The sequence below is a fragment of the Oncorhynchus mykiss genome, chromosome 21 (genome assembly GCF_013265735.2).
Source record: "Oncorhynchus mykiss isolate Arlee chromosome 21, USDA_OmykA_1.1, whole genome shotgun sequence".
Taxonomy (NCBI): domain Eukaryota; kingdom Metazoa; phylum Chordata; class Actinopteri; order Salmoniformes; family Salmonidae; genus Oncorhynchus; species Oncorhynchus mykiss.
This window is the reverse complement of record NC_048585.1, coordinates 50979014-51004189: the sequence shown is the minus strand read 5'-3', so window position 1 is coordinate 51004189 and position 25176 is coordinate 50979014. Positions and strand designations below refer to the sequence as shown.

At 40.9% G+C, this 25176-nt stretch overlaps 2 protein-coding genes across 2 annotated transcripts; both read left to right on the top strand.

Moving 5' to 3' along the window:
• Positions 1 to 1526: 1526 nt before the first annotated feature.
• LOC110500667 (G-protein coupled receptor 26-like) lies at positions 1527 to 7829 on the top strand. Its single transcript, XM_021578157.2, has 3 exons — positions 1527 to 2539; positions 2732 to 2845; positions 5794 to 7829. Exons 1-3 carry the CDS (start codon positions 1872 to 1874, stop codon positions 6029 to 6031), a joined length of 1020 nt encoding a protein of 339 aa, XP_021433832.1. The 5' UTR covers positions 1527 to 1871; the 3' UTR covers positions 6032 to 7829.
• Positions 7830 to 11338: 3509 nt separating this feature from the next.
• On the top strand, positions 11339 to 21944 carry LOC110500666 (carboxypeptidase Z). Its single transcript, XM_021578156.2, has 12 exons — positions 11339 to 11537; positions 12059 to 12091; positions 13115 to 13332; positions 13509 to 13665; positions 15231 to 15437; positions 17465 to 17694; positions 17963 to 18124; positions 19474 to 19632; positions 19928 to 20066; positions 20578 to 20717; positions 20817 to 20916; positions 21019 to 21944. The coding sequence occupies exons 1-12, from the start codon at positions 11432 to 11434 to the stop codon at positions 21366 to 21368; spliced, it is 2001 nt and encodes a 666-aa protein (XP_021433831.2). The 5' UTR covers positions 11339 to 11431; the 3' UTR covers positions 21369 to 21944.
• Positions 21945 to 25176: the final 3232 nt, after the last annotated feature.

Sequence of the window (25176 nt, the reverse complement as noted above, 5' to 3'; positions counted from 1 at the left end):
TTTGGCTTAGTGCAGCTCATAAAAACCGGTACAAAAGATTCATATTAATTTGCAGAGCCTATACATACAATAGCGGCAGTACATGGTAATGCATAGTGTATTTTATATTGTAACAGTACATGGTATTGCATACTGTATTTTATAGTTTAACAGTACATGGTATTGCATACTGTATTTTATATTGTAACAGTACATGGTATTGCATACTGTATTTTATAGTTTAACAGTACATGGTATTGCATACTGTATTTTATAGTTTAACAGTACATGGTATTGCATACTGTATTTTATATTTTAACAGTACATGGTATTGCATACTGTATTTTATAGTTTAACAGTACATGGTATTGCATACTGTATTTTATATTTTAACAGTACATGGTATTGCATACTGTATTTTATATTTTAACAGTACATGGTATTGCATACTGTATTTTATATTGTAACAGTACATGGTATTGCATACTGTATTTTATAGTTTAACAGTACATGGTATTGCATACTGTATTTTATATTGTAACAGTACATGGTATTGCATACTGTATTTTATATTTTAACAGTACATGGTATTGCATACTGTATTTTATATTGTAACAGTACATGGTATTGCATACTGTATTTTATATTTTAACAGTACATTTACCATATTATTGATTGTAATGATAAGAGCCAGATGGACTCTGTGGGGGCTGGATTTGATTACGCCTTGTGGAATAATAACAAAAATGTAAAATACAATTGGACTAGCAAAAACCATAGCTATAAGAGACTGACCTTTATTGGACCCCATTGGGGTCCCCATTCATCATTTTTATGGTATGCCTCTCTTTGACATGCCCATCTCCAGTGAAATATTACATCATATTATAATGAAGGAATCTAACTATTGTGGCTGCATGGTTTTAAGCAAGGAAGTTATGTGCCTTGTCTTCCAACCATCAATTCCTTATAGGCCATTATTGGTGATATGCATTTTTGTTTTTACTGCTAAACACGTGAGACATATTTCAGTTGTAACAACCTTACACAATTACTCAGGATTAATGAATAATTCATAAGAGTAAAACAAATATACTAGCCTGTTTCCCTCCAATGTGCACAGGGTGCCCTTTGGCCACGGGAGACGCGCCAAATTAATATCCCTCATGTAGGCCTATCATTGCGTCATGTGTCGCTTTGCCACTATCGACTTGGGAAAGTGTCATCAATAGATACGGATGAAGGGAAGTTGTTTCTGTGAATTAAAAATAATCATATCTGTGTTCTGATGTGTATGACCTCACAAACACACTCGTAAATGACTAAAATAACGAATGAATCAATGGAGGAACCAAAATAACTTCCCAATGTTGTAAAACTCCATGGATGACGTTCTATTTTTCCTCACGTGATAGCTAATTGTAACATTAACATTCAAACGAATTTGCACTAGACAGGGCAGGCTCCAAACAGTCATCTGGTTTAGTACGCATGTTCTGCGCACAAAGGCAGTGGCGTGCGTCGCAGTCTCACTGTTTTCATGCTGAGGTAGTCGTAGAAGGGAGCGGAGATACGAAACATTTGCCCATGTGTTACCCAAACGCTCAGTTACACATGCCATCAAATTCTGTTACAAATACTTGTGTGGTGTGAGAGTAGAAAACTCCATACGGTTAAAGAAACGAAATGGTCTGGCGCTCGTGGGGCGCGCGCGGTCTCCCCACTTCAGCACTCTGGACAGCGCTCCACCAACTTGGAGACGGCAAAACTTGTAGGAGTTCAATTCTGGAATGACGACCTTGGAGATAAACGACGGTGCAATCATGGTGGATATTAAGTGTATATTATCTACAGGTGCATGCAAAACGCAAGTGGACTTTTTCAAGTGAGACATGGACTTTGCGGAAATTATCTTCACGTTGTTCATTGTTGTGGTCGCAATTGTCTCGTTGTTGTCGAACTTGCTGGTGCTGCTATGTTTTGTCCAGAGCACCGAGATCCGCCGACAGGTACCGGGTATATTCATCATGAACCTGTCTTTTTGCAACATACTCATCACCCTTTTAAACATGCCATCGACATTGGTGGGGATTGTCAGAAACCACCAGCCTTTTGGGGATTGCCTTTGCCATACAGTGAGCTTTCTGGAGACCTTTTTGACTGCGAACACTATGTTGAGTATGGCAGCACTCAGTATAGACCGCTGGATAGCAGTGGTGTTCCCCTTGAGTTACTCCAGTAAAATGCGCTACAAGGACGCAGTGATCATGATGTGCTACTCGTGGCTCCACTCCCTCACGTTTTCCCTCATCGCCCTCCTGTTCTCCTGGGTTGACTATAGCCACATTTACGCCTCGTGCACATTGCATTTGAGCGAGGAGAGCGACAGGATCAAGTTTACAATTTTCACCGTCGTTTTCCACGCCAGTAGTTTCATGCTCTCCCTGCTGATCCTGTGCTTCACATATTTGAAGGTGCTAAAAGTTGCACGCTTCCACTGCAAGAGGATAGACGTTATAACCATGCAGACGCTGTTCTTGCTGGTGGATATTCACCCATCGTACGTATGCTCCTTTACTTAAGAGGTGTGCGATCAATTGCCGTTACAATGTGCAATGTTATCTTTACAGTAAGCTACAGATTCAATCATGGGGAAACATGCTTACTGTAGGTGTTCATTTTAAAAAATTCAAATGTAGAATGTTTCGTCATTTATTCTGCTGGACTAATATCAGTTCATTCCTATTTTCAGTGTGAAACAAAGGTGTCTGGTAGAACAAAAGAGAAGGAAACAGAGAGCCACCAAGAAAATCAGCATTTTCATTGGGTCGTTCATCATCTGTTTTGCTCCCTATGTTATTACGAGGTAAGTGGGTTTCCAGTCAAGGGGAGACAGGCAGCTGAACAAACAGGAGTGTCATTCACCTACCTTAAACACATCATTAAAGGGGTTATTATAGAGGTTATGAGATTAACACATCCCCAGGTGAACACACTTTGATAATACAACTGGGTTTATGAACAGTAAAGGTAAAGGCTATCATCGCAGGGTTTACTCTGTTTAATAACTTTGCCACCCCAGCAAAATAACAGAAAAATGATCAGCAAAATTCAGTTGAAAGATGAGGCAGGTCTCATGTAAGGTTGAGCAATGCACAAATTAAGGTTTAATTCAATTTCAACCAATTAGTTTTTGTTGTTGCGCGTTTATGATCTCCATCTGTATCTGATACATCCTTCATTAAACCATAAATTATCTGTCGTCATGTCATTTCACTGGACCACCATGAGACGACAGTTAGCACACAGAGGCATTCATTTCCACCAACACACAGCATGACATAGAGCAGCTGATTCAAATAACCAATTCGTCATGAAGCTTTGATTATTTGAATCAGCTGTGTAGTCATGGAGCAAAAAACGAGTTTGGAAAAGCTTGGCCTAGAGAGAATATAGCATTGTAGTTTACATTTGACATTTTAGTTATTTAGCAGCCTCTCTTATGCAGAGTGACTTACAGGAGCAATTAGGGTTAAGTGCCTTGCTCAAGGGCAAGGGAAAATGTTGCTATTTTAAAGCTAATTTCCTGCAATTCTACACATTTTGCCATGGGGTGGAAATACATGTTTGCAGTTTTAATATGAGACTGACTAACAAAATCAATGGGGGTCCCCCGGCCGGTAATTTGATAACACGTTTAGATAGCTGGCCACTAAAGTAACTTAGCAATCAAAAAATGTTAGCTGACATGGGCTAATTGACTGACTATCAGTGACTGACATAACAAGAGTAAAACTGCTGATGCACAACCAAATTTAGAAATTGCACCTTGTGTATTCTACTATTCTCACTCAACTGCTTCATTGGCATTCCTGCATATACAGTGGGGCAAACAAGTATTTAGTCAGCCACCAATTGTGCAAGTTCTACCACTTAAAAAGATGAGAGAGGCCTGTAATTTTCATCATAGGTACACTTCAAATATGACAGACAAAATCAGGGAAAAAAATCCAGAAAATCACATTGTAGGATTTTTTATGAATTTATTTGCAAATTATGGTGGAAAATAAGTATTTGGTCACCTACAAACAAGCAAGATTTCTGGCTCTCACAGACCTATAACTTCTTCTTTAAGAGGCTCCTCTGTCCTCCACTCGTTACCTGTATTAATGGCACCTGTTTGAACTTGTTATCAGTATAAAAGACACCTGTCCACAACCTCAAACAGTCACACTCCAAACTCCACTATGGCTAAGACCAAAGAGCTATCAAAGGACACCAGAAACAAAATTGTAGACCTGCACCAGGCTGGAAAGACTGAATCTGCAATAGATAAGCAGCTTGGTTTGAAGAAATCAATTGTGGGAGCAATTATTAGGAAATGGAAGACATACAAGACCACTGATAATCTCCCTCAATCTGGGGCTCCACGCAAGATCTCACCCCATGAGGTCAAAATTATCACAAGAACGGTGAGCAAAAATCCCAGAACCACACGGGGGACCTAGTGAATGACCTGCAGAGAGCTGGGACCAAAGTAACAAAGCCTACCATCAGTAACACACTACGCCGCCAGGGACTCAAATCCTGCAGTGCTAGACGTGTCCCCCTGCTTAAGCCAGTACATGTCCAGTCCCGTCTGAAATTTGCTAGAGAGCATTTGGATGATCCCGAAGAAGATTGGGAGAATGTCATATGGTCAGATGAAACCAAAAAAGAACTTTTTGGTAAAAACTCAACTCGTCGTGTTTGGAGGACAAGGAATGCTGAGTTGCATCCAAAGAACACCATACCTACTGTGAAGCATGGGGGTGGAAACGTCATGCTTTGGGGCTGTTTTTCTGCAAAGCGACCAGGACGACTGATCCGTGTAAAGGAAAGAATGAATGGGGCCATGTATCATATTTTGAGTGAAAACCTCCTTCCATCAGCAACGATATTGAAGATGAAACGTGGCTGGGTCTTTCAGCATGACAATGATCCCAAACGCACCGCCCGGGCAACGAAGGAGTGGCTTCGTAAGAAGCATTTCAAGGTCCTGGAGTGGCCTAGCCAGTCTCCAGATCTCAACCCCATAGAAAATATTTGGAGGGAATTGAAAGTCCGTGTTGCCCAGCAACAGCCCCAAAACATCACTGCTCTAGAGGAGATCTGCATGGAGGAATGGGCCAAAATACCAGCAACAGTGTGTGAAAACCTTGTGAAGACTTCCAGAAAACATTTGACCTCTGTCATTGCCAACAAAGGGTATATAACAAAGTATTAAGATAAACTTTTGTTATTGACCAAATACTTATTTTCCACCATAATTTTCAAATAAATTCATTTATAATCCTACAATGTGATTTTCTGGATGTTTCCTCTCATTTTGTATGTCATAGTTGAAGTGTACCTATGATGAAAATTACAGGCCTCTCTCATCTTTTTAAGTGGGAGAACTTGCACAATTGGTGGCTGACTAAATACTTTTTTGCCCCACTGTACCTATGGGCAAGAATATTGTAGCAATGTTCAGTTTATACATATTTATTTTGAAGAAATACGTTCATATATTATTTTTTCCTAACGTATAAGGCTTGTTGCCAAAGCTGTTTTTCTGGCCCATCCGTATATCCTAATTTATTCTATTCTACCTTGTAACCTTAGAGCCTCATGGCATTTCATAGAATACCAACTGAATTATCACCAAACACTCTCAAAAGCAAACAGAACAACTGCCTGCAAGATAAATACCATGCTTTGAATATTGGATAACTTTTGCCCTTTCTAAAAGGCTATTTGCGAACTCTAACTTGACCTCTGCCTTCTCCTCAGGTTGACCGAGTTGCTTCCCTTCGTGGGAATCAACCGCCACTGGGGAATTGTCAGTAAGTGCCTGACATACAGCAAGGCGGCGTCCGACCCCTTTGCCTACTCCCTCCTGCGTCTACAGTACAAGAAGGTCCTGGTTACCGTTGTCAACCGGTTGCTGCGCCGTGACCTGTACCCCTCATCTGGCCACAACAGCTCTCTGGACACAGAGAACGACTACTCTCTCCAGAGGATCAGTTAATGTCACCATTATGGACATAACAAATATACCACAGACAGACAGACCCAAAATAAAGGTTTCCTCGTGGAAAGAGTGGAGGTGAGAGAGAGAAGGAAGAGAGCAAGATGGGAGAAAGGGGGATTGTAGGAAATAGGAGAGAGCGAGAGAGAGAGAGAGGGAAGTTGTGGGAGGGGAAGAGGTGGATGAGGTGGATAGAAGGAGACAGCAGAAAAACAGGTGGGGTAGACAGCGGAAGAGAGGGCAAGACGGATAGACTGCACAGAGAATGATCGCGTTCAGGGACATTTGCTCCAGACAATACTGGTAAACAAGGGAGTCTGATGATCCATGATTCACTGGCAGAGCCACACACACACACACACACACACACACACACACACACACACACACACACACACACACACACACACACACACACACACACACACACACACACACACACACACCCAGAGCCAGAGCCAGAGCCAGAGCCAGAATCAAATGAATCAATGTTATTGAATCAGCCAGGGGTTCGGTCGATTCATAAAGGGAGGGATCACTCCACAAGAGTCTGAATGCTAGTGGGCTTTTATAACATAATAACCTCTTTATAAAGGAGATGTCATAGCCACATTTACAGACCTTTTGACACCCGTATAGAATATAGGAACGTGCTATTAAGGTTATTAATCTCTCGTGGACAGATGCACGTAACATAAATGGTAGTAGAAGCTGTTGACAGACTGTGGGATGCCATGACTAACGAGGAACTTTGTTCCGGTACGCTGATTTTTCATCACTGACCACTTGGACAAATCACGATTTTGCAGGTGCTCGCATCGTTCGAATTTCGGAAGGGGAGGGGACATTTTGGGCCACAGACTTGCCCGTAACTGGCTGAGAGTTTTCATATAGAGGGGTGGAGACTTTGCTGGTCTCATTAATATATTTTATAACACGTCTCCCCCAGAACTTAATGGAGGACCTGGCACATTTCGCAAGATGTCCTTTCTGGGTGTCCGAGGTTATGTCCTGTCAACTGGACAGAGTGGAAGATGGGAAAGCTTTGCTAGCGGCTGACCAGTAGCCATTCGGGCACTGGTGCAATTTCAAGGGGCACCAATTCATTTCTTGAAGTTAAAATGTGAACTTTTCAATGAATGGTACTTGCTGTGGCAAATGCTGCCAACTAGATAGCCATGTTATGTAGCCTATGGACTGTGTTTTAGACTACTACTGCAGTTGCTCACAATTTCACATCAATCACTGGATATTGATGCACTTTGTATTTCTCTCAGAGCTACTAGTTATAACAGCCAAAGGCAAATGCCATCATGTTTACTATGGTAGCGTGTTGTAACTGAATGTACTGCAGGTATTAAGGTAATTTTGACTGAAATGGATTTGTACTATTGTGTATATTGTAATACTTTATTCTGCCAGGTGATTGCTGGAAATGTTTATATGGATATTTATAAATACCGGATGTTATCTTTATCAAACTATTTTGCACTCTATGAGAAATCATAATATGTATTTGTTTAAATGCTCTTCAAATAAAAGAGACGTTCTATAGCAGAATAATGTTATGTTATGTTCAAGTAAGTGCTTTAAAACACGTTATTGTGTTCGTGCCAGAATTCAATATATTACTGTTTGGCTTTTCAATAGTTGCTTTATCAGAACCTGATTATTTTTTTAGATGCACCAAGCACACGTGTGTTTCGTTATGCAGGCCCATGCCACTTGCTGTACTTTGGCAGTGTGTGAGTAAAGCTGTTGATGAAAAATGTGCAATAAAGCTGTCAAATAACAAGCATCCTTTGATATATTTATGGCCATATGACAAGACATGTAGAAACATATCTAATATCTAATGCCAATCTGGGCATTTCATGTTGACAGATTCATCAGCAACTGTTTTGCAGGTGCCAGAGGCTGTTCAATGTTTGTGCCACCACACCTCAAATAATCCAATAGGAATGTCAAGCAGTAGGATATGTAGGGGAGAGTGGGGTAAATTGGGCCATTTATTTGTATTTTTTTTACATTCAGCATCACTCCTTCAAGGGCGATGTAGTGTTCTAACAAAGATATATATACACACAGTGGGGAGAACAAGTATTTGATACACTGCCGATTTTGCAGGTTTTCCAACTTACAAAGCATGTAGAGGTCTGTAATTTTGATTATAGGTACACTTCAACTTTGAGAGACAGAATCTAAAACAAAAATACTGAAAATCACATTGTATGATGTTTAAGTAATTAATTTGCATTTTATTGAATGACATAAGTATTTGATACATCAGAAAAGCAGAACTTAATATTCGGTACAGAAACCTTTGTTTGTAATTACAGAGATCATACGTTTCCTGTAGTTCTTGACCAGGTTTGCACACACTGCACCAGGGATTTTGGCCCACTCCTCCATACAGACCTTCTCCAGATCCTTCAGGTTTCGGAGCTGTCGCTGGGCAATACGAACTTTCAGCTCCCTCCAAAGATTTTCTATTGGGTCCAGGTCTGGAGACTGGCTAGGCCACTCCAGGACCTTGAGATGCTTCTTACGGAGCCACTCCTTAGTTGCCCTGGCTGTGTGTTTCGGGTCGTTGTCATGCTGGAAGACCCAGCCACGACCCATCTTCCTCCTTCCCAATGAGGGAAGGAGGTTGTTGGCCAAGATCTCGCGATATATGGCCCCATCCATCCTCCCCTCAATACGGTGCAGTCGTCCTGTCCCCTTTGCAGAAAAGCATCCCCAAAGAATGATGTTTCCACCTCCATGCTTCACGGTTGGGATGGTGTTCTTGGGGTTGTACTCATGGGTAAGTTGAGCACGGGACAGGGTAAGTTGAGTAGCGGGACAGGGTAAGTTGAGCAGCGGGACAGGGTAAGTTGAGCAGCGGGACAGAGGAGGGTTAAGCAGCGGGACAGGGTGGGTAAGTTGAGCAGCGGGACAGGGTAAGTTGAGCAGCGGGACAGGGTAAGTTGAGCAGCGGGACAGGGTAAGATGAGCAGCGGGACAGGGTAAGTTAGGCACGGGACAGGGTAAGTTGAGCAGCAGGACAGGGTAAGTTGAGCAGCGGGACAGGGTAAGTTGAGCAGCGGGACAGGGTAAGTTGAGCAGCGGGACAGGGTAAGTTGAGCAGCGGGAAAGGGTAAGTGAAGCAGGCTACACATTTCTTAAAATCATGTCTATCAGAATCGCTTTTTGTCTTTGACCACTAAAACAAAACCGGTTTATATTGTTCCAACTGTTCCTTTTTATTAATTGTTTTGTAATTTTACCCCATTTTTCTCATGATATCCAGTTACAATATTGTCTCATCGCTGCAACTCCAACGGGCTCGGGAGAGGTGAAGGTAGAGTCATGCGTCCCCCGAAACATGACCCACAAAGCTGCGCTGCTTCTTAACACCTGCTCGTTTAACCCGGAAGCCAGCTGCACTAATGTGTCGGAGGAAACACCGTTCAAATGATGACCAAAGTCAGGTTGCAGGCGCCCGGCCCGCCACAAGGAGTGCCTAGAGCGTGATGAGCCAAGTACAGCCTGCTGGCCAAACTCTCCTTTAACACGGACGACGCTGGGCCAATTGTGCACCATCCTATGGGACTCCCAGTCACGACCTGTTGTGACACAGCCTGGGAGCAAACGCCAGGCTGTATTGACACCGCCGCACTGCGATGCAGTGGCTTAGAACGCTGCGCCACTCGGGAGGCCCCTAACTGTTCCTTTTTAAACCTCTGAAATATATATATTTTAACATTAGCTCGACATCAAATTACTTCACCAATCAGTTCGAACAGAGCAGCTTGCTATGGAGTGGGCAAGCTATTGTTTACATGCGAGATGCGACTGAAATTTTGAAGGTGGGGAGAGAGTGGATGGAGTTGGCTTGGCCCACATAATTATACCTACGGATGAGTGGCTTCTACGGAGGAACTTCGAATATCTTTGAACTTCCAAGAGTTGGCTTATTGTTGGACCAGAGCTAGCTAGCTAACAAGCTTGTGTGTGTAGCGCAGCACCAGAATGAAAAACACGTCTTACCTTTTTGTTGTTAACAAATTCCATGTGAAATGTGATAACTACAGTATCCATAACTAACATTGAAACAGTTCATCCATTCTTCTCTAATTAAAAATCTATCCCTAATTTCTGAATCATGCTTGTAACGTCAATAGGCTACATTAGCCTAAGCTTCTGAGGGGAGGGGCAGGTTGCATACACACATACTGGCAAAGATTTTCAGCTGGCAGGCAGACACTGGAATAAGTTTAAGTGACTGTGAGGGCTTTGCATAGGTGCCTTGGGGGACTTTTTATGGGACTGAAAAAAATGCCCTGAATGCAAAATAACATTATTAACCGGTTCCCATGCTTTTAAAATAATGGTGCTGTTCCAGAACAATATAGATCACTTTTATTCCCAGTTCTGATTCTGTTCCTCCAAAAAAAAACATTTGTTTTTTCTCCCTGAACCCGGCTCCAACCCCTGATTAGCCCACACAGCTACAAGGATGAACTTTCATTCTAGGTTTAGGACCTCATATTAAAGCTCAAAGAGACCCCAACTTATGTATGCAATCTAAAAATAATTTACTTTGGTTTAAATACAAGCACCATGAAACCTATAACACAATACATTCATTTGACTTGGTGAAAATCTGTTCTTTGGACCTAACTTTTTCCATGTGGTTTCTTTCTTCACAGACTTCACAGACTAAATATTTGATCAAATTATACATTTTGTGTATGTTTTCCATTGAAACAAGTTGGCTCTATTTACCACTTTGGTCCAATTTACCACACTCTCACATATCCTGACATTCTTCAAAGCATATTGCTGATTGGATGAAAGGGATCAAATGACTGTCTTGAGTAAGGACTAAAGGACTGGGCAAATGGGCCGAGAAAACAATAGGTCGGTTCTATTCGAAATCATTGGGAAGTTCCTACCCCATTGAAGGGGGTTATGTAAGGGTTAAGGTGAGGGTTATGGTTATGGTTAGGGTAAGGGTTAAGGTTAGGGGTCACCCCAATGATCCCGGATAGCACTGACGGAAAGAAATAGTGGCCTATTATTTTACAGTTAATGTCCACTGTTCACATTATCCAATACATACATTTTAGAGGTAAGCAATTATAAGGTTAACTTTGAATAAAAAAGTGTTGGAAATGGTTGAGCAAGACGGTTTAGAGTATAGGAATTGTTAACAGGTGTATTTCAGAAAGTTTACTTGCGCAAAGTTTACTTGCGCAAATGATTCCACCTCCACCCAGCCATTTCCGTCTGAAACATTTTCCTTTGTAATTTGATAGTCGACCGTAATTCGTGTAATAAACTCACTTTTTAGGGAAGCCCAAAAAGTTCTCGTGCAATTAAGCACAGTAGCCTTGAGGTGCCACATCACAAAATATGGAATTTATACGGAGGAAAATGAAGACTATTGTTTTTCTGAATGCACTGGCGACAGTTGTTTGGTGTGCCCCTTCGCTCTGCGACCCTGAAGACGAATTTCTAGGTAAAGTAGGCCAACTCTTTGTTGTTTATGATAATGCACATGGTGTGTTTTATGCATCGGAAGGAAGTGATGGTGTTAGGGCTAGTTCTGAAATAAAAGTGCATGGTTCAGAAATATTTCATTATATCTCAGACAAGACATGCAAACTGTGATGCTTTTATTCACAATGTTTATTCACAAGCCAACCGTAACAACAATAAAAAAAAATAACCTCGTGTCACAAATTAGTGCGAAATAAAGTGCTTATTTTTCTTCAGAGAATTATTATAGAACTGTGGGCTATAACGATTGAGGTAGATATTCATCACTGGTGAGAGGTGACCTGATCCAAAGAATGACAATTCTCAGCATTAATACGTTTTTACTGAAATATAGACATTTGGGAGGAGAGATCGTGAAGCAAGATGAGAGGGTTAATAATAAGCAGATTTTATAGTGTCACAATAACGCTGGTGATAAATGCGATTCTGCCATCTAGTGTTAAATGCATGACAGCAACTAACAATAGATGTGTCTTTCAGGGATCTTTTGCAAAGAACCAGAACCAGAACAACGTATGTACATTTTATTTTCTTCAATAAATCCTTCAACTCATGTAAATGTGATGTTTGTAAAGCCTTGGTGACAACATATGCTAAGGTTATTATGACTTTAGTACCGACTCTTGACTATTCTAAACCAATTGAAAGCATCCTAGCAGGTTGTGTGCATTGCATCACAGTTAGATAGCTTAGAACTTACTGTTCATACAGAAAGAAGGCCTAAAGGACTGTACATTTATGCAATTTTATCAAACCACAGGTTGAACAACCTATCACACTTTTGAAGATTAAGTTTTACTAAGTGATTAGGCTAAATGGGATATTATGGCCTTAAGGCCTCTCCGAGCTATCAAGTGTATTTTTGGATGATAAATGGCTGTATGAAATATTCACATTTTAATCTCCACTGATAATAGAAATATTTGAACTTGATCATTTTCAGCACTGCAGAGAGGTAGCTAGCTAGCTATATGAGACAATAAAGATGTTTTAGTCCAAGGGGTGGATTCTTCATGCATATCCATATGACTTCTTAATATCAGGTTATGCTCATTTTCCATGCCAAGGATATGAGTAATGAGCCTTATTGTGTACTGAGCATCTTAGCTAGGTTTCTTTAACAAATTAACTTAGATCAAATGTAAAAGTACAAGAGAAAGAACAACCTGGCCAATACCCCTAAACATACTGATTTACAAGGGAGAGAACATATGGTCTGAAAGCAGCATCTTACAAGCAGGTTAACACTACGCCTACCTGAACATGTTTTATAACAAACTTATTGTTCTATAAAAATGTTGCCACCCACCTTACAAAAGTACCCAAAGGTCTCACCGATGTTAATTGCAAAGATTTCATGAAATTATGAGTCAATAAATGGTATTATAACACATTACATAATGATGAACCTATTGATATAACAGTATGTATTCTATACTTTGATGATTCAACACGGTAAGCCACATTCAGATCAGTCACTCACCATTATAATACTGAATTTGTCCTGCTCCTCGGTTGGCTCTTTCCTCTACTCAGCCAAGTGCATGGACATCATGATGAACTATTGCGACGACATGTCCTATACCCACACCGTGTTCCCCAACATCCTGGGCCACAGGACTCGCGAGGAGGCCGAGCTGGGCCCCGAGTACCTCCTCGTCAGTGTGGTCCACAACTTGCTCAATGGAGAATGCACCCCGGACATCCGCATGCTAGGCTGTTCAGTGCTGGTGCCTCGCTGCGAGAAGGAGAAGGTTTGATGCTAACAAAGGATAATGTAATAATACAAATAAATCCAAGAAAATTGCACTCTATATATATGTTCCCAACAATTGAATGGGTAAATCTAATAACCAACATTTTGGTAATGCAGCGCCTTCTTCAGTAAAAAAAATAATAATTGAATGATGTTTTTCTTTTATAATGTAAGGTGCTGAAGCCGTGCAGGAGTACGTGCGAGACTGTGAGGAAGAACTGTTACCACGCCTTCGAGGGCATCGAGATGGCCTGGCCATACTTCCTGGACTGTGACCGCTTCTTTGTCAGTGACCAGGAGGGCTGTTACGACCCACTGGAGGGCTTACGAGGTAACGGCCACAGTTTAACTGGTGTGTCATAAAAATTACTATCAATATATGATAGTGACAACAGTATGACACTAACTGTGCAGTATGATGTTGACTCAAATAATATTTTCATGCATAAAACAATCCCCTGAGCAAAATGTAAAACTAGAGAGAACCATGTGTGTCAATATTATTACAAGATTATGTCATTATAAAGAAAAATAACACCCAAACCCCTTTTAATAACAGAAGCATATTGAGTGGTAACTGAGAATGCAGTTTTCTATCCAGATTAATGACAGTCAACTGGTTGCCACATTGCTCCTTGCGGCACACCTCAAGAATGTACTTAAACTATTTATAGGTCAATTCAAATTCCTTTTTACATTAACATTCACAGTTTTTTGATGATTGTATTATGCCACAATCCTCTCAACACATTTTTTAAATGAACCTTTATTTAACTAGGCAAGTCAGTTAATAACAAATTCTTATTTACGATGACGTTAACATATCTGCCATTAATATCTTGCCTCCTACAAGATATATGTGTTTTAACAAGTCTATGAGTTCACACTGATAGGTGACAGAACTGTAGTATATGTTCACCAGAGCAGTGATCAGTCTAACGTGAGTTCAGTACAGTTTGTTTCTCCCTGTTCACCAGATCAGTGATCAGTCTAACGTGAGTTCAGTACAGTTTGTTTCTCCCTGTTCACCAGAGCAGTGATCAGTCTAACGTGAGTTCAGTACAGTTTGTTTCTCCCTGAAGCTGCAAACAACCAACCATTCCAGCTGTGTTCATGAGTCCTCTCTTCCTGTGTACTCTCTCTCTCTTTCTGTTTATCTCTGCAGCTGCTCTATGCCACCATAAACAAGTCCTACAGGAGCCTATACTGACACAATAACAGTTAATGTAGCCATTTTGCTGAAATAAATCATAGATATGCATATTACATATATGATATGGGTGTAGATATTCACACAGATGGTGGTACCACATTTTGCACAACAGCTTTTAGTGTAGTATGAAATCTGTTTCCAAAAATATCTTTGATTCTAACTGAAATACAAGATGTCTGGCAAGCCTTGTAAGCTATGTAATTAATTCCATGCTGATATTTATTTTGAACAGATGTCTCTGGTCTTATGTTTCAACTTCATTCAGTTTCTTACATTTTAGGTCTTGCACATTTCCCTAAAAGAGCACATTTATACAGGGGAGACAGGGGCCTTTTCCACTTTATGTAATTTCTCTGTCTCCTGACATTTTACAGGGCTCTACTCGACATGAGATGAAAGACTAAGGCCTCATTTAGTAATGAGGTATCTCGATATACACCCGATGAGGCGGTTTATTGACGCATGGTTACGCTTTCGATGTTAACTTTTCTAGGACACTGAGTCAAAAGTCACACTTGCTAGTTAATACAAAGTGTCATGAACTGGCTTGGAACGCTATTGACCTCTATATCTTTGGTTACACTTCATAATAACTTCCACAAATAAGACATTACACTTAACTGTGCTTATAAATGCTTTTCAAATCATTATCATACAGTGTCACCATCTCTTGTTTATCCTAGCGATACAGGAAGAACGTAATACCCCTGAGAAGCCTCATACTGTCATCCAGTTTAGCTATCAGTCTAACGCCCAGATGAACAGCATCCTGAAGAAGACTGCAGCACGATGCCCCGAAATCGCCATGACCTACAGCATTGGCCGCAGTGTGGAGGGCAAAGACCTGCTAGTGATAGAGTTCTCAAACAACCCTGGAGTACATGAATTGCGTAAGTACTAATGGTCCTCGGTGCACTACAGTGTGAGTCCTGGGAATGCTATTTCTTAAACGCCGTCATATGTCTCTCAATGCTATTCAATTAGGGGCTGATTCCGACTTAGGAATTTACGCCATTCCTACGCACTTCAGTATTTGGTATTCAGATTTACCTTATTCAGCCGCGTAATGCACCATGCAGGTGCTACCTTGCACGCTCTGAAAACATTTAATTAAACTGCTGAAAACACAGATTTATAAATACTTATTTAGGTTTAGGAAAGTATTTATGAATCATGAATTGGTTTGGAGAGCCTTTACGCACAAAAGAAAGCAGTGGTTTGATTCGTTCTGAAAATGGCCACTTTCAGTTCAACCCATGGTAATGTGGAAACATTAGCGTACATAAAATTATAATAGGGAGAATAGTGTACGATAGTAGACTATACCCTCTGTTGGTTGAACTAACCATGGAACTGTGTACTGACACGGCCAAGTATTGCGGCATGCGTCGGGTTCAAACTGTTACCGCTTGGTCTGCACTCCGCTCCATAACAATTTAATTTGCTTACATGTCATTTTTTGTATATTATCGACTGTTACTAATGATTCTTAGCAACAACCATACGGACATGACCGAGGAAGCAAAGGGAAATGATACAATGAAATTAAATGGAATTATAATGTAGGCTAAAATAACTGGGAACTAACAGTAAATTGGCAGTTGAATATGTGTTGTTATTAGGCCTACTGATGGTCGATACTGATAGTGGCTAATTATTAACATGATAGAAATAGGAGACAGAGAAAGCCGGAGTAGGCTATAATTAAGACATTCGGGATTGCCCATCCCTGCAAGTTAAAAGACTACAATTTAAACTCTGCATAATGGCACAGCATTTCATCAACTTTACTGTGGTATCGTTGATATGTTGATATGCTTCATTTTGCTGCCATATGACTAGTTTAACATTTATCTCCAGCGATTATAAGGTAAAGTAGACCTAAAACAAGTGTCAATTAGCCTATGTTTACAATTCCCTTATCCAAACGGATTACTCATTTACCTAGCTCTTATCAAGTTGTAAATTACAGTGCCTGGAGAATGGTGTTATTTAAATCAAAAATATTCAATAGATGCTTCTTCCACTTGAAACAGGTGGGTTCGCTGGACTTTATTCATGGTTTCCTCACACGTAAAGATAGTGGAATTATTCATTTTTTGTGTTTATTTTATCAGTTAAATTGACTGAGAACACATTTTAATTTACAGCAACAACATGGGGAATAGTTACAGGGGAGAGGAATGAACCAATAGGAAGCTGGGGATGATTAGGTGACCATGATGGTATGAGGGCCAGATTGGGAATTTAGCCAGGACACCAGGGTTAACACCCCTACTCTTACGATGTGTCATGGGATCTTTAGTGACCACAGAGAGTCAGGACACCCGTTTAATGTCCCATCTGAAAGACAGCACCCTACACAGGGAAATGTCCTCAATTACTGCCCTGGGGCATTGGGATCTTTTTCTAGACCAGACAAAACAGTGCCTCCTACTGGCCCACCAACACCACTTCCAGCAGCATCTGGTCTCCCATCCAGGGACCAATCAGGACCAACGCTGCTTAGTTTCAGAAGGAAACCAGCAGTGGGATGAAGGGTCAGAATATGGCGTTTCTGTACACACCTCCGCCACACCGTCAATTATTCGAGCTCCACCCCAAACAAATAGCGGGTGAATACCATGCTATTCTAATGCTTAAGTTCAAGGTCAGAATGCACAGAGAGAAAAGTGCATCAAAAGGGGATTATGTTCCATTCCCGCACACTTAACACGGGTCAGAATCGGGCCCTTAATTATTATCTTGCCTATGTCCACAGTTCAACCAGGGACAATGTAACTTTTCTAAATGTTACACATGACTGTAAGCTGCTGTCTTGGTTAAGTCTCCATGGAAAGCAGATCATTCATCTCAAGGGACTCTTTGGTTGAATACATTTAAAAGAAGTCAATATCCGGTCACCTTATATCAACAGTTGAACCAGAGATGAAGTACATAGGAAACATGCATGGGAACGAGGTGCTGGGTCGTCAGCTGTTGATCTACCTGGCCCAGTACCTGTGTTCAGAGTACCTGCTGGGGAACCGGCGCATCCAGACCCTGATCAACACCACACGTATCCACATCCTGCCCTCCATGAACCCAGACGGGTACGAGCTAGCTGCCGCCGAGCTCCAGGACACCATCGACCCTGAGAACGAGGAGGTAGGTTGAATCAACGTTGTTTGACGCGTCATTTTAATATTTTGTTGTTTTATCACTGTGTAAAACAAATTGCATTTGCCAGAAAGGTATTAATGTACCGTATGTAATCAGTTTCCCAGCTTTTTAAAAAATTCAACAGCAGGCCTCAATATTTGGTTTAAACTATCGCTGATTTCATATTACTTGACAGCGAAGATCCTACAGTCTGCTTTGACATGTCTGCTTTGACTCACATACCAACCTGACTACCACTGTATGAACCCAACAGGCTCAGAACTACAACAGCTGGACCCTGGGTCGAGGCAACGCCCAGAACATTGACCTGAACAGGAACTTCCCTGACCTGACCACGATCGTTTACAGCCGGCGCAGACACAGACGTTTCCGTAGCAACCACATCCCAATCCCAGACGCTTACTGGTTTGGTAAGGTACAGTATGAATTCCTAGCCATCCATGCTTGCATTTCGTGTGGGATTTTATACTTGCGGATAATAATACATGCATCAAATATTGTACAATGATGACTGCTTTCAATGCGGATAATAATACATGCATCAAATATTGTACAATGATGACTGCTTTCAATGTCATTTGGATTTACATTGACATTTGTTTTAACCTTTATTTAACTAGGCAAGTCAGTTAAGAACAAATTATTATTTACAATGACGGCCTACCAAAAGGCAAAAGGCCTCCTGCGGGGACGGGGGCTGGGTTAAAAAAATGTAAAAGGGAAATATAGGACAAAACACATCACAACGAAAGACAACACCACATAAAGAGAGACCTAAGACAACAACATGGTAGCAACACAACATGGCAGCAGCACAACATGGTAGCAGCACAAAACATGCTACAAACATTATTGGGCACAGACACAGCACAAAGGGCAAGGTACAGACAACAATACATCACGCAAAGCAGCTACAACGGTCAGTAAGAGTTTCCATGATTGAGTCTTTGACTGAAGAGATTGAGATAAAACTGTCCAGTTTGAGTATTTGTTGCAGCTCGTTCCAGTCACTAGCTGCAGCGAACTGAAATGAGGAGCGACCCAGGGATATGTGTGCTTTGGGGACCTTTAACAGAATGTGACTGGCAGAACAGGTGTTGTATGTGTAGGATGAGGGCTGCAGTAGATATCTCAGATAAGGGGGAGTGAGGCCTAAGAGGGTTTTATAAATAAGCATCAACCAGTGGGTTTTGCGATGGGTATACAGAGATGATCAGTTTACAGAGGAGTATAGAGTGCAGTGATGTGTCCTATAAGCAGCATTGGTGGCAAATCTGATGGCCAATTGGTAAAGAACATCTAGCCGCTCGAGAGCACCCTTACCTGCCGATCTATAAATTATGTCTCTGTAATCTAGCACGGGTAGGATGGTCATCTGAATCAGCGTTAGTTTGGCAGCTGGGGTGAAAGAGGAACGATTACGATAGAGGAAGCCAAGTCTAGATTTAACTTTAGCCTGCAGCTTTGATATGTGCTGAGAGAAGGACAGTGTACCGTCTAGCCATACTCCCAAGTACTTGTATGAAGTGACTACCTCAATCTCTGTTTCATTTATCTTCAATGTTAAATATCAAAGTTTGAATTGAGTTTTGATTACCAATCATCAAGTTTTAATTGAGAAGTTGACGATTGGTAATTGTTGTTAACCGCACCTGATTGTACCCTGTTATGCCATCATTTCCAAAACCCTGTGTTTTATTGATGTGCCCAATAAAACTGTTGACTGTAATTGATATGCTTGTCTTTATGTGTGTCATAATGCAGGTAGCTCCAGAGACATACGCAGTCATGAAGTGGATCAGATCCTTTCCCTTTGTGCTCTCAGCTAACTTCCACGGAGGGGAGTTGTTGGTGTCCTACCCGTACGACCTGTCCAAACACCCACTAGAGCAGAAGATGTTCTCCCCCACGCCAGATGAACAGGTAAGCGGGACTGACAGCAACATGTACAGTCAATAGGACAACAGCACTCTCCAAAATGGATTGCACTCTATGATCTGAAGTGTGTCTGTTGCAGAGAGAAGGCCCATTGATTGTTCATGCTTTACATATGTAAAGATGAATTGTATTTTTATTTCCTCGACAGAAGAAAGAAGAAAATGTATCTCAGCTGCTACCAAATCAAACTAACGTAACATATCAAATTTAAAGGTAAACGAAACTACCCATTGTATTTTTTATGAATACGACAAAGATAATATTGTATTTTTGGCTACAGGTATTCAAGCAGATAGCGAGAACATATGCAGATGCCCACGCCACCATGTCAGAAGGAAACTCTGGAAGGTGTGAGAACTTTGGCAGCATCGGCCAGGACGGCATCATAAATGGAGCATGGTGGTACAGCTTTGCAGGTGGTAAGTTTAAAATAATTTAAAAAACGGTCCAATTAAAAACAGTCCAGGACTGTTGAAGTGACGATATAGCGAGCGGGTGGCTGGTGGCACCTTCATTTGGGAGGAAGGACTCATATTAACGGCTGTAATAGAATGTTATCGATCCATTCATTCCATCACAGCTATCATTATCAAATCAAAGTTTCCTGGTCACGTACACAGTTTAGCAGGTCTTACAGCGGTGCAGCGAAATGCTGATGTCACTAGCTCCCACCTATGCGGTCAAATGTCAAACAGCTAGAATGTAAAGTAAAGCAAGAAATCAAGAATGGCGGGAAACAACTGTTCTTATGAACCTTCCTCCTGTGATTGAAATAGCTGATGCAGGCTTAATGAACATAATAGGCAAGTTATATTATGAACTATGATCGCCACCTGGTGGCGCTTTTAGTTATTGTCACTAGTTGAATAATGAAGATGGTGGTTTGTAGTTTCTATCACTTGTACGTTGTTCTTCCTGTCATGTGATCAGGTATGCAGGACTTCAACTACCTCCACACTAACTGTTTTGAGGTGACGGTGGAGTTGGGCTGTGATAAGTTCCCAGCTGAGGAGGAGTTATACACTGGCTGGAAGGACAACAAAGAGGCTCTGCTCACATTCATGGAGTCGGTGAGAGACTTTAAAGCCAGCATTTAATTCCAAAACATCACTCCCTTTCACAAATCTGAGACAAGTTCTCCACTAACCCTGCGTCTCAATGTTTACCAGGTCCACCGTGGAATAAAGGGAATAGTAAAGGATGAGGACGGGAATGGAATCAAAGGGGCAAGGATATCTGTCAGAGGAATAAGGCATGACATCACCACAGGTAAAGTCAGCCTCTTCGATTGGTCATTTTTACTAGAAAATGTCAGTATGATTCTGGGTGGTAAGCATTTGAAAAAAAAAAACGTCCTCACACTCTCTCTAGCTGAAAACGGAGACTACTGGCGCTTGCTAACCGCCGGCATCCACATCCTGACTGCGTCTGCACCAGGCTACACCAGAGCCATGAAAAAGATCCACCTCCCGGCACGCATGCAGAAAGCAGGCCGGGTGGACTTTGTCCTGCAGAAGGCTGTGGTGGAGCCTGACATGGAGGAGGACTATAGAATCCCGTCCATGGGGACCTATGAGCACTTCGACCCCTACAACCAGTTTGAGCGCTACACCATTAGCGAGCAGAACCAAAACGGAGAGGAGGGGCAGGAGAAACCGTGGTGGTGGAGCTACTTTAGCCATGCCCATGGCTCCACCCCCACCTGGCTTCTCAGAAACTAGCTCCTCCCCTGAATATACATAGAATCCTCTATGGCTCCCACTATAGCCTCCTTTCTCAACTCTGGTCCCCGATTACCATCAAGGGTTGCACATACCTTCTACAGGTCAATACTAGCACACCTAATTCAATGAATCAAGGGCTTGATGATTAGTTCAATCACTTGTGCTTATATAAGGGTGGAACAAAAATGTGCAACCCCGGGGGTACTCCAGGACACTGCCCTACATGATCAAAGACGGGTTACTATTTAAGTTGAATATGATTTACATAATGCTATCATACAAGTGTCACATTTTAGCATTACCATTATTATCCATTGCTGCAAACCTGTCGTAACTGAAGTAAAATATAAAATAGCTAGTTGTTCATGATAGCAATATGTAATCTTAATAAGTCATAGTTCATGTAAATTGTTTTCTCCTAAAACTAGCCTCCATTTTACAAGCTTTTGCCTTGTTAAACTGCTTCACTTTATGACCATAATGCAACACAGGAAGGTTGAAAAGCTTCGACGATTTGTCTCTCCACCCGCACATATCTGTACTTGTTTACAATAAAACATTATTAAAGAACATTAATTTGTTACTATTACTGCTGTTTATGGAGCCCCACCCTACTGAAACTTTGTTAAAGGGAAGCGTTATTAATGAGTGTGGTGCTTTCTAGTTCAATTTGAGCTCACTTGCGGAGTTCCACTTTACTTCATGATAATACGGTAAAGTATCTTCTTCTCAGATGGTGACCGTTATACTTTACAATACTTGTCCCTGCAATGTATTCACATGGTAGTAAATGGGAAACCCGTGTGACCGTCGTCTCTTCAAAATATGTAATGAAACAGATTGGCCAAAAGATGGCATCCTAATTCCATTTGTTTTCGCCCATGTTACATTTTCAACTGAACTGCCTTTCCAAGAAAGGCAACCTTTCCAGCCAACCAATACTGTATTCCAAACTGTATCCCAAACTGGCCCACATGGCAACGTATAGCATCTGTTAAAGAACCACAGGCACGGTCAGTCTCTTATACCAGTCAACCAACCATGCTTTAAGAACCGGAATGTGTGTCATTTCACATAGCGCTCTGCATCACTTTCTCTAGTGGCTCTAAATATCGTCAGTGTTTGTCTCACATGTTACCTAGATATGAATTGATCTGAAAAAAATGTCAGTCCTATCATGTAATTTGTTTAGCCACGTGTTAACTTCTGAATATCATTCTGCCTACCCCTTTACAGTGCGCATGTGCCTTGAAAAAAAAAGAGTAGGATATTTGTTGTAAACGGTAGGATGCAGTATAGTCTTGCAATACGGGATCATCAAGGAGTGGCTATGCGTTCAAGGAGTGACGACGCGCTAGCGGAGTGGAACTGACCTTCCACGGAGTTGCATTATTTTCCAGAGAACGCACAGAGCCCGGGGTTGATTATCCCTTTTATACCATGGCTTGGAATATCTTACATTATTTAATACCATGGACACCATTCCACAGTATGCAGCTAGCGATGAGAATAAATGTTTTCTTCAATCTTCCCTCCAAACATTTGAGATGATGTTCAGTTATGATATTTAGTAAACGGAGGTCGAATCTGATTTGTGTTTGTGTATATTTCCAGATGTCAGCACTCCTGACATATCTACAGTTGAACTGTGGCTGCTAGGCTGTTGTCACTTGACCCAATCTGACCAAACACCATCTCCTAGGATCACAACCCAAGGCCAACTTATTACTTATTGAGCTGCTATAATAATAATAATTTATAGGCATTTCAATAATGCATAACTATACATTCTGTGTCTGTGAAAGGGATTCTTCACACAAATAATTTAATTACTTTAGTGTTTCTTTACATTGAAAGTAAAAGGCAAGGAGAGATTGCGACCCACACTTAGCCATACATGGCCTCCCACAAACCCTAATGCATTTGTGACCAAATATGTTTGAGTGAATGAATCCCATATATATCATGTCGTTATTTGCATGCACAAATCATACATTGCATAGTAAAATGAATACATTTGTATCAATAATATTGTAATTTAGGCGAACTCTCTCTTGCTCCAGACATGTTGTGCATTTCATTTATGAAATTCAGTCTGTTATAAATAAATAAATACACATTGTTAAAGTAATCTACATAGTGGTATGGTACTGTAAATTAGAACATCATTTATTTGTTTTTGTTTAAAGAGATACTTAAGGATTTTGGCAATGAAGCCCTTTATCTACTTCCCCAGAGCCAGATGAACTCAGGCATACCATTTATATGTCACTGCGGGCAGTTTAAAGTATCCCTTTAAGTCTGGGGTATAAACAGGATGATCAACTCCACTCTGTGCAGTTCTATGGAAATATACCAATTCCCAGCTTTTGCCTCAGGATCCGTATCACCCCCTGAATCATGGTATATTTCCATAGAACTGCACAAAGCGTCCTTGATGATCCCTTACATAACACAAGAAAATATAGCATCAATTCCATGTAATTATGCACTGTGAACACCAGTGGCGGTCGGTGCCGTTTAAGATGAAGGTGGAGGATTTTTTTAATGAGGGTTGGCCTTATTTCTATTACAGCACGTTGGATGACTGTCATTCATATTCCATTTACCCAGTTCAACATAACATCGATAGGTTTAGGCTACGACCAGTGGTGGAAAAAGTACCCAATTGTCATACTTGAGTAAAAGTAAAGATACCTTAATAGAAAATGACTCAAGTAAAAGTGAAAGTCACCCAGTAAAATACTACTTGAGTAAAACTCTAAAAGTATTTGGTTTTAAATATACTTAAGTATCAAAAGAAAATGTAATTGCTCAAATATATTTAAGTGTTAAAAGTAAAAGTAGAAATCCTTTTCAAATTCCTTTTTTTAAGTAAACCAGATGGCACAATTTTCATAAAAAGAAAAAAAAATGACACATAGCCTGGGGCACATTCCCACACTCAGACGTGATTTAGAATCAAAACATGTGTTTAATAAGTCCGCCTGATCAGGGGCAGTAGGGATGACCAGGGATGTTCTCTTGATAAGTGTGTGAATTAGACAATTGTCCTGTCCTGCTAAGCATTCAAAATGTAACGAGTACTTTTGGGTGTCAGGGAAAATGTATGGAGTAAAAAGTACTTTTAGAATGAAGGAATGAAGTGTAGTAAAAGTAGTCAAAAATATAAATTGCATAGTACAGATACCCCCAAAAGCTCCTTAAGTAGTACTTTCAAGTATTTTTACTTAGTACTTTACACCACTGGTTACTATATGATCTCAAATTTCCCTAAACCCATCATGAGGTTTCTACAACCTAGCCTATGAATGAAAGTTTGCAATGTACATGTACACAGGTCAAAATAAAGATTTGAGGTGAGTTTTGAGAGTTTCTATTGGACAAATTACGTTATGTTTTTTCCCGTTTCATTCTGTTTGCTTCAGTTTAAGAAACGTTTTTCAACAGAATTGTCGGAATGAATACATCCCTGATCACACACAAATGCTTCACTTTCATAGCCAAATACAAACAGCTTGTTGTATTCCTTCTCTCATCTATGTGCTCTCCTCCTCTCACATTTTCCCTTCGCTTGTGGAATTCAATGCACAACACATCAGCTGTCTGTGATGAGGCAAAAAAAACTTTCCAAGCCAAACATTCAAATCATAACCGCTACACACAGCTTACATTGTTGTCACCATATTAGCTAAATTAATGTTGTTGTCAACTTAGCTAATAGAACTAACACGTTAGTAAACCCTCTACAATCTTGCAGTACAGTGTAAGCAGTTTAGCAGTTACACCGACGGGCCCCGGTGGC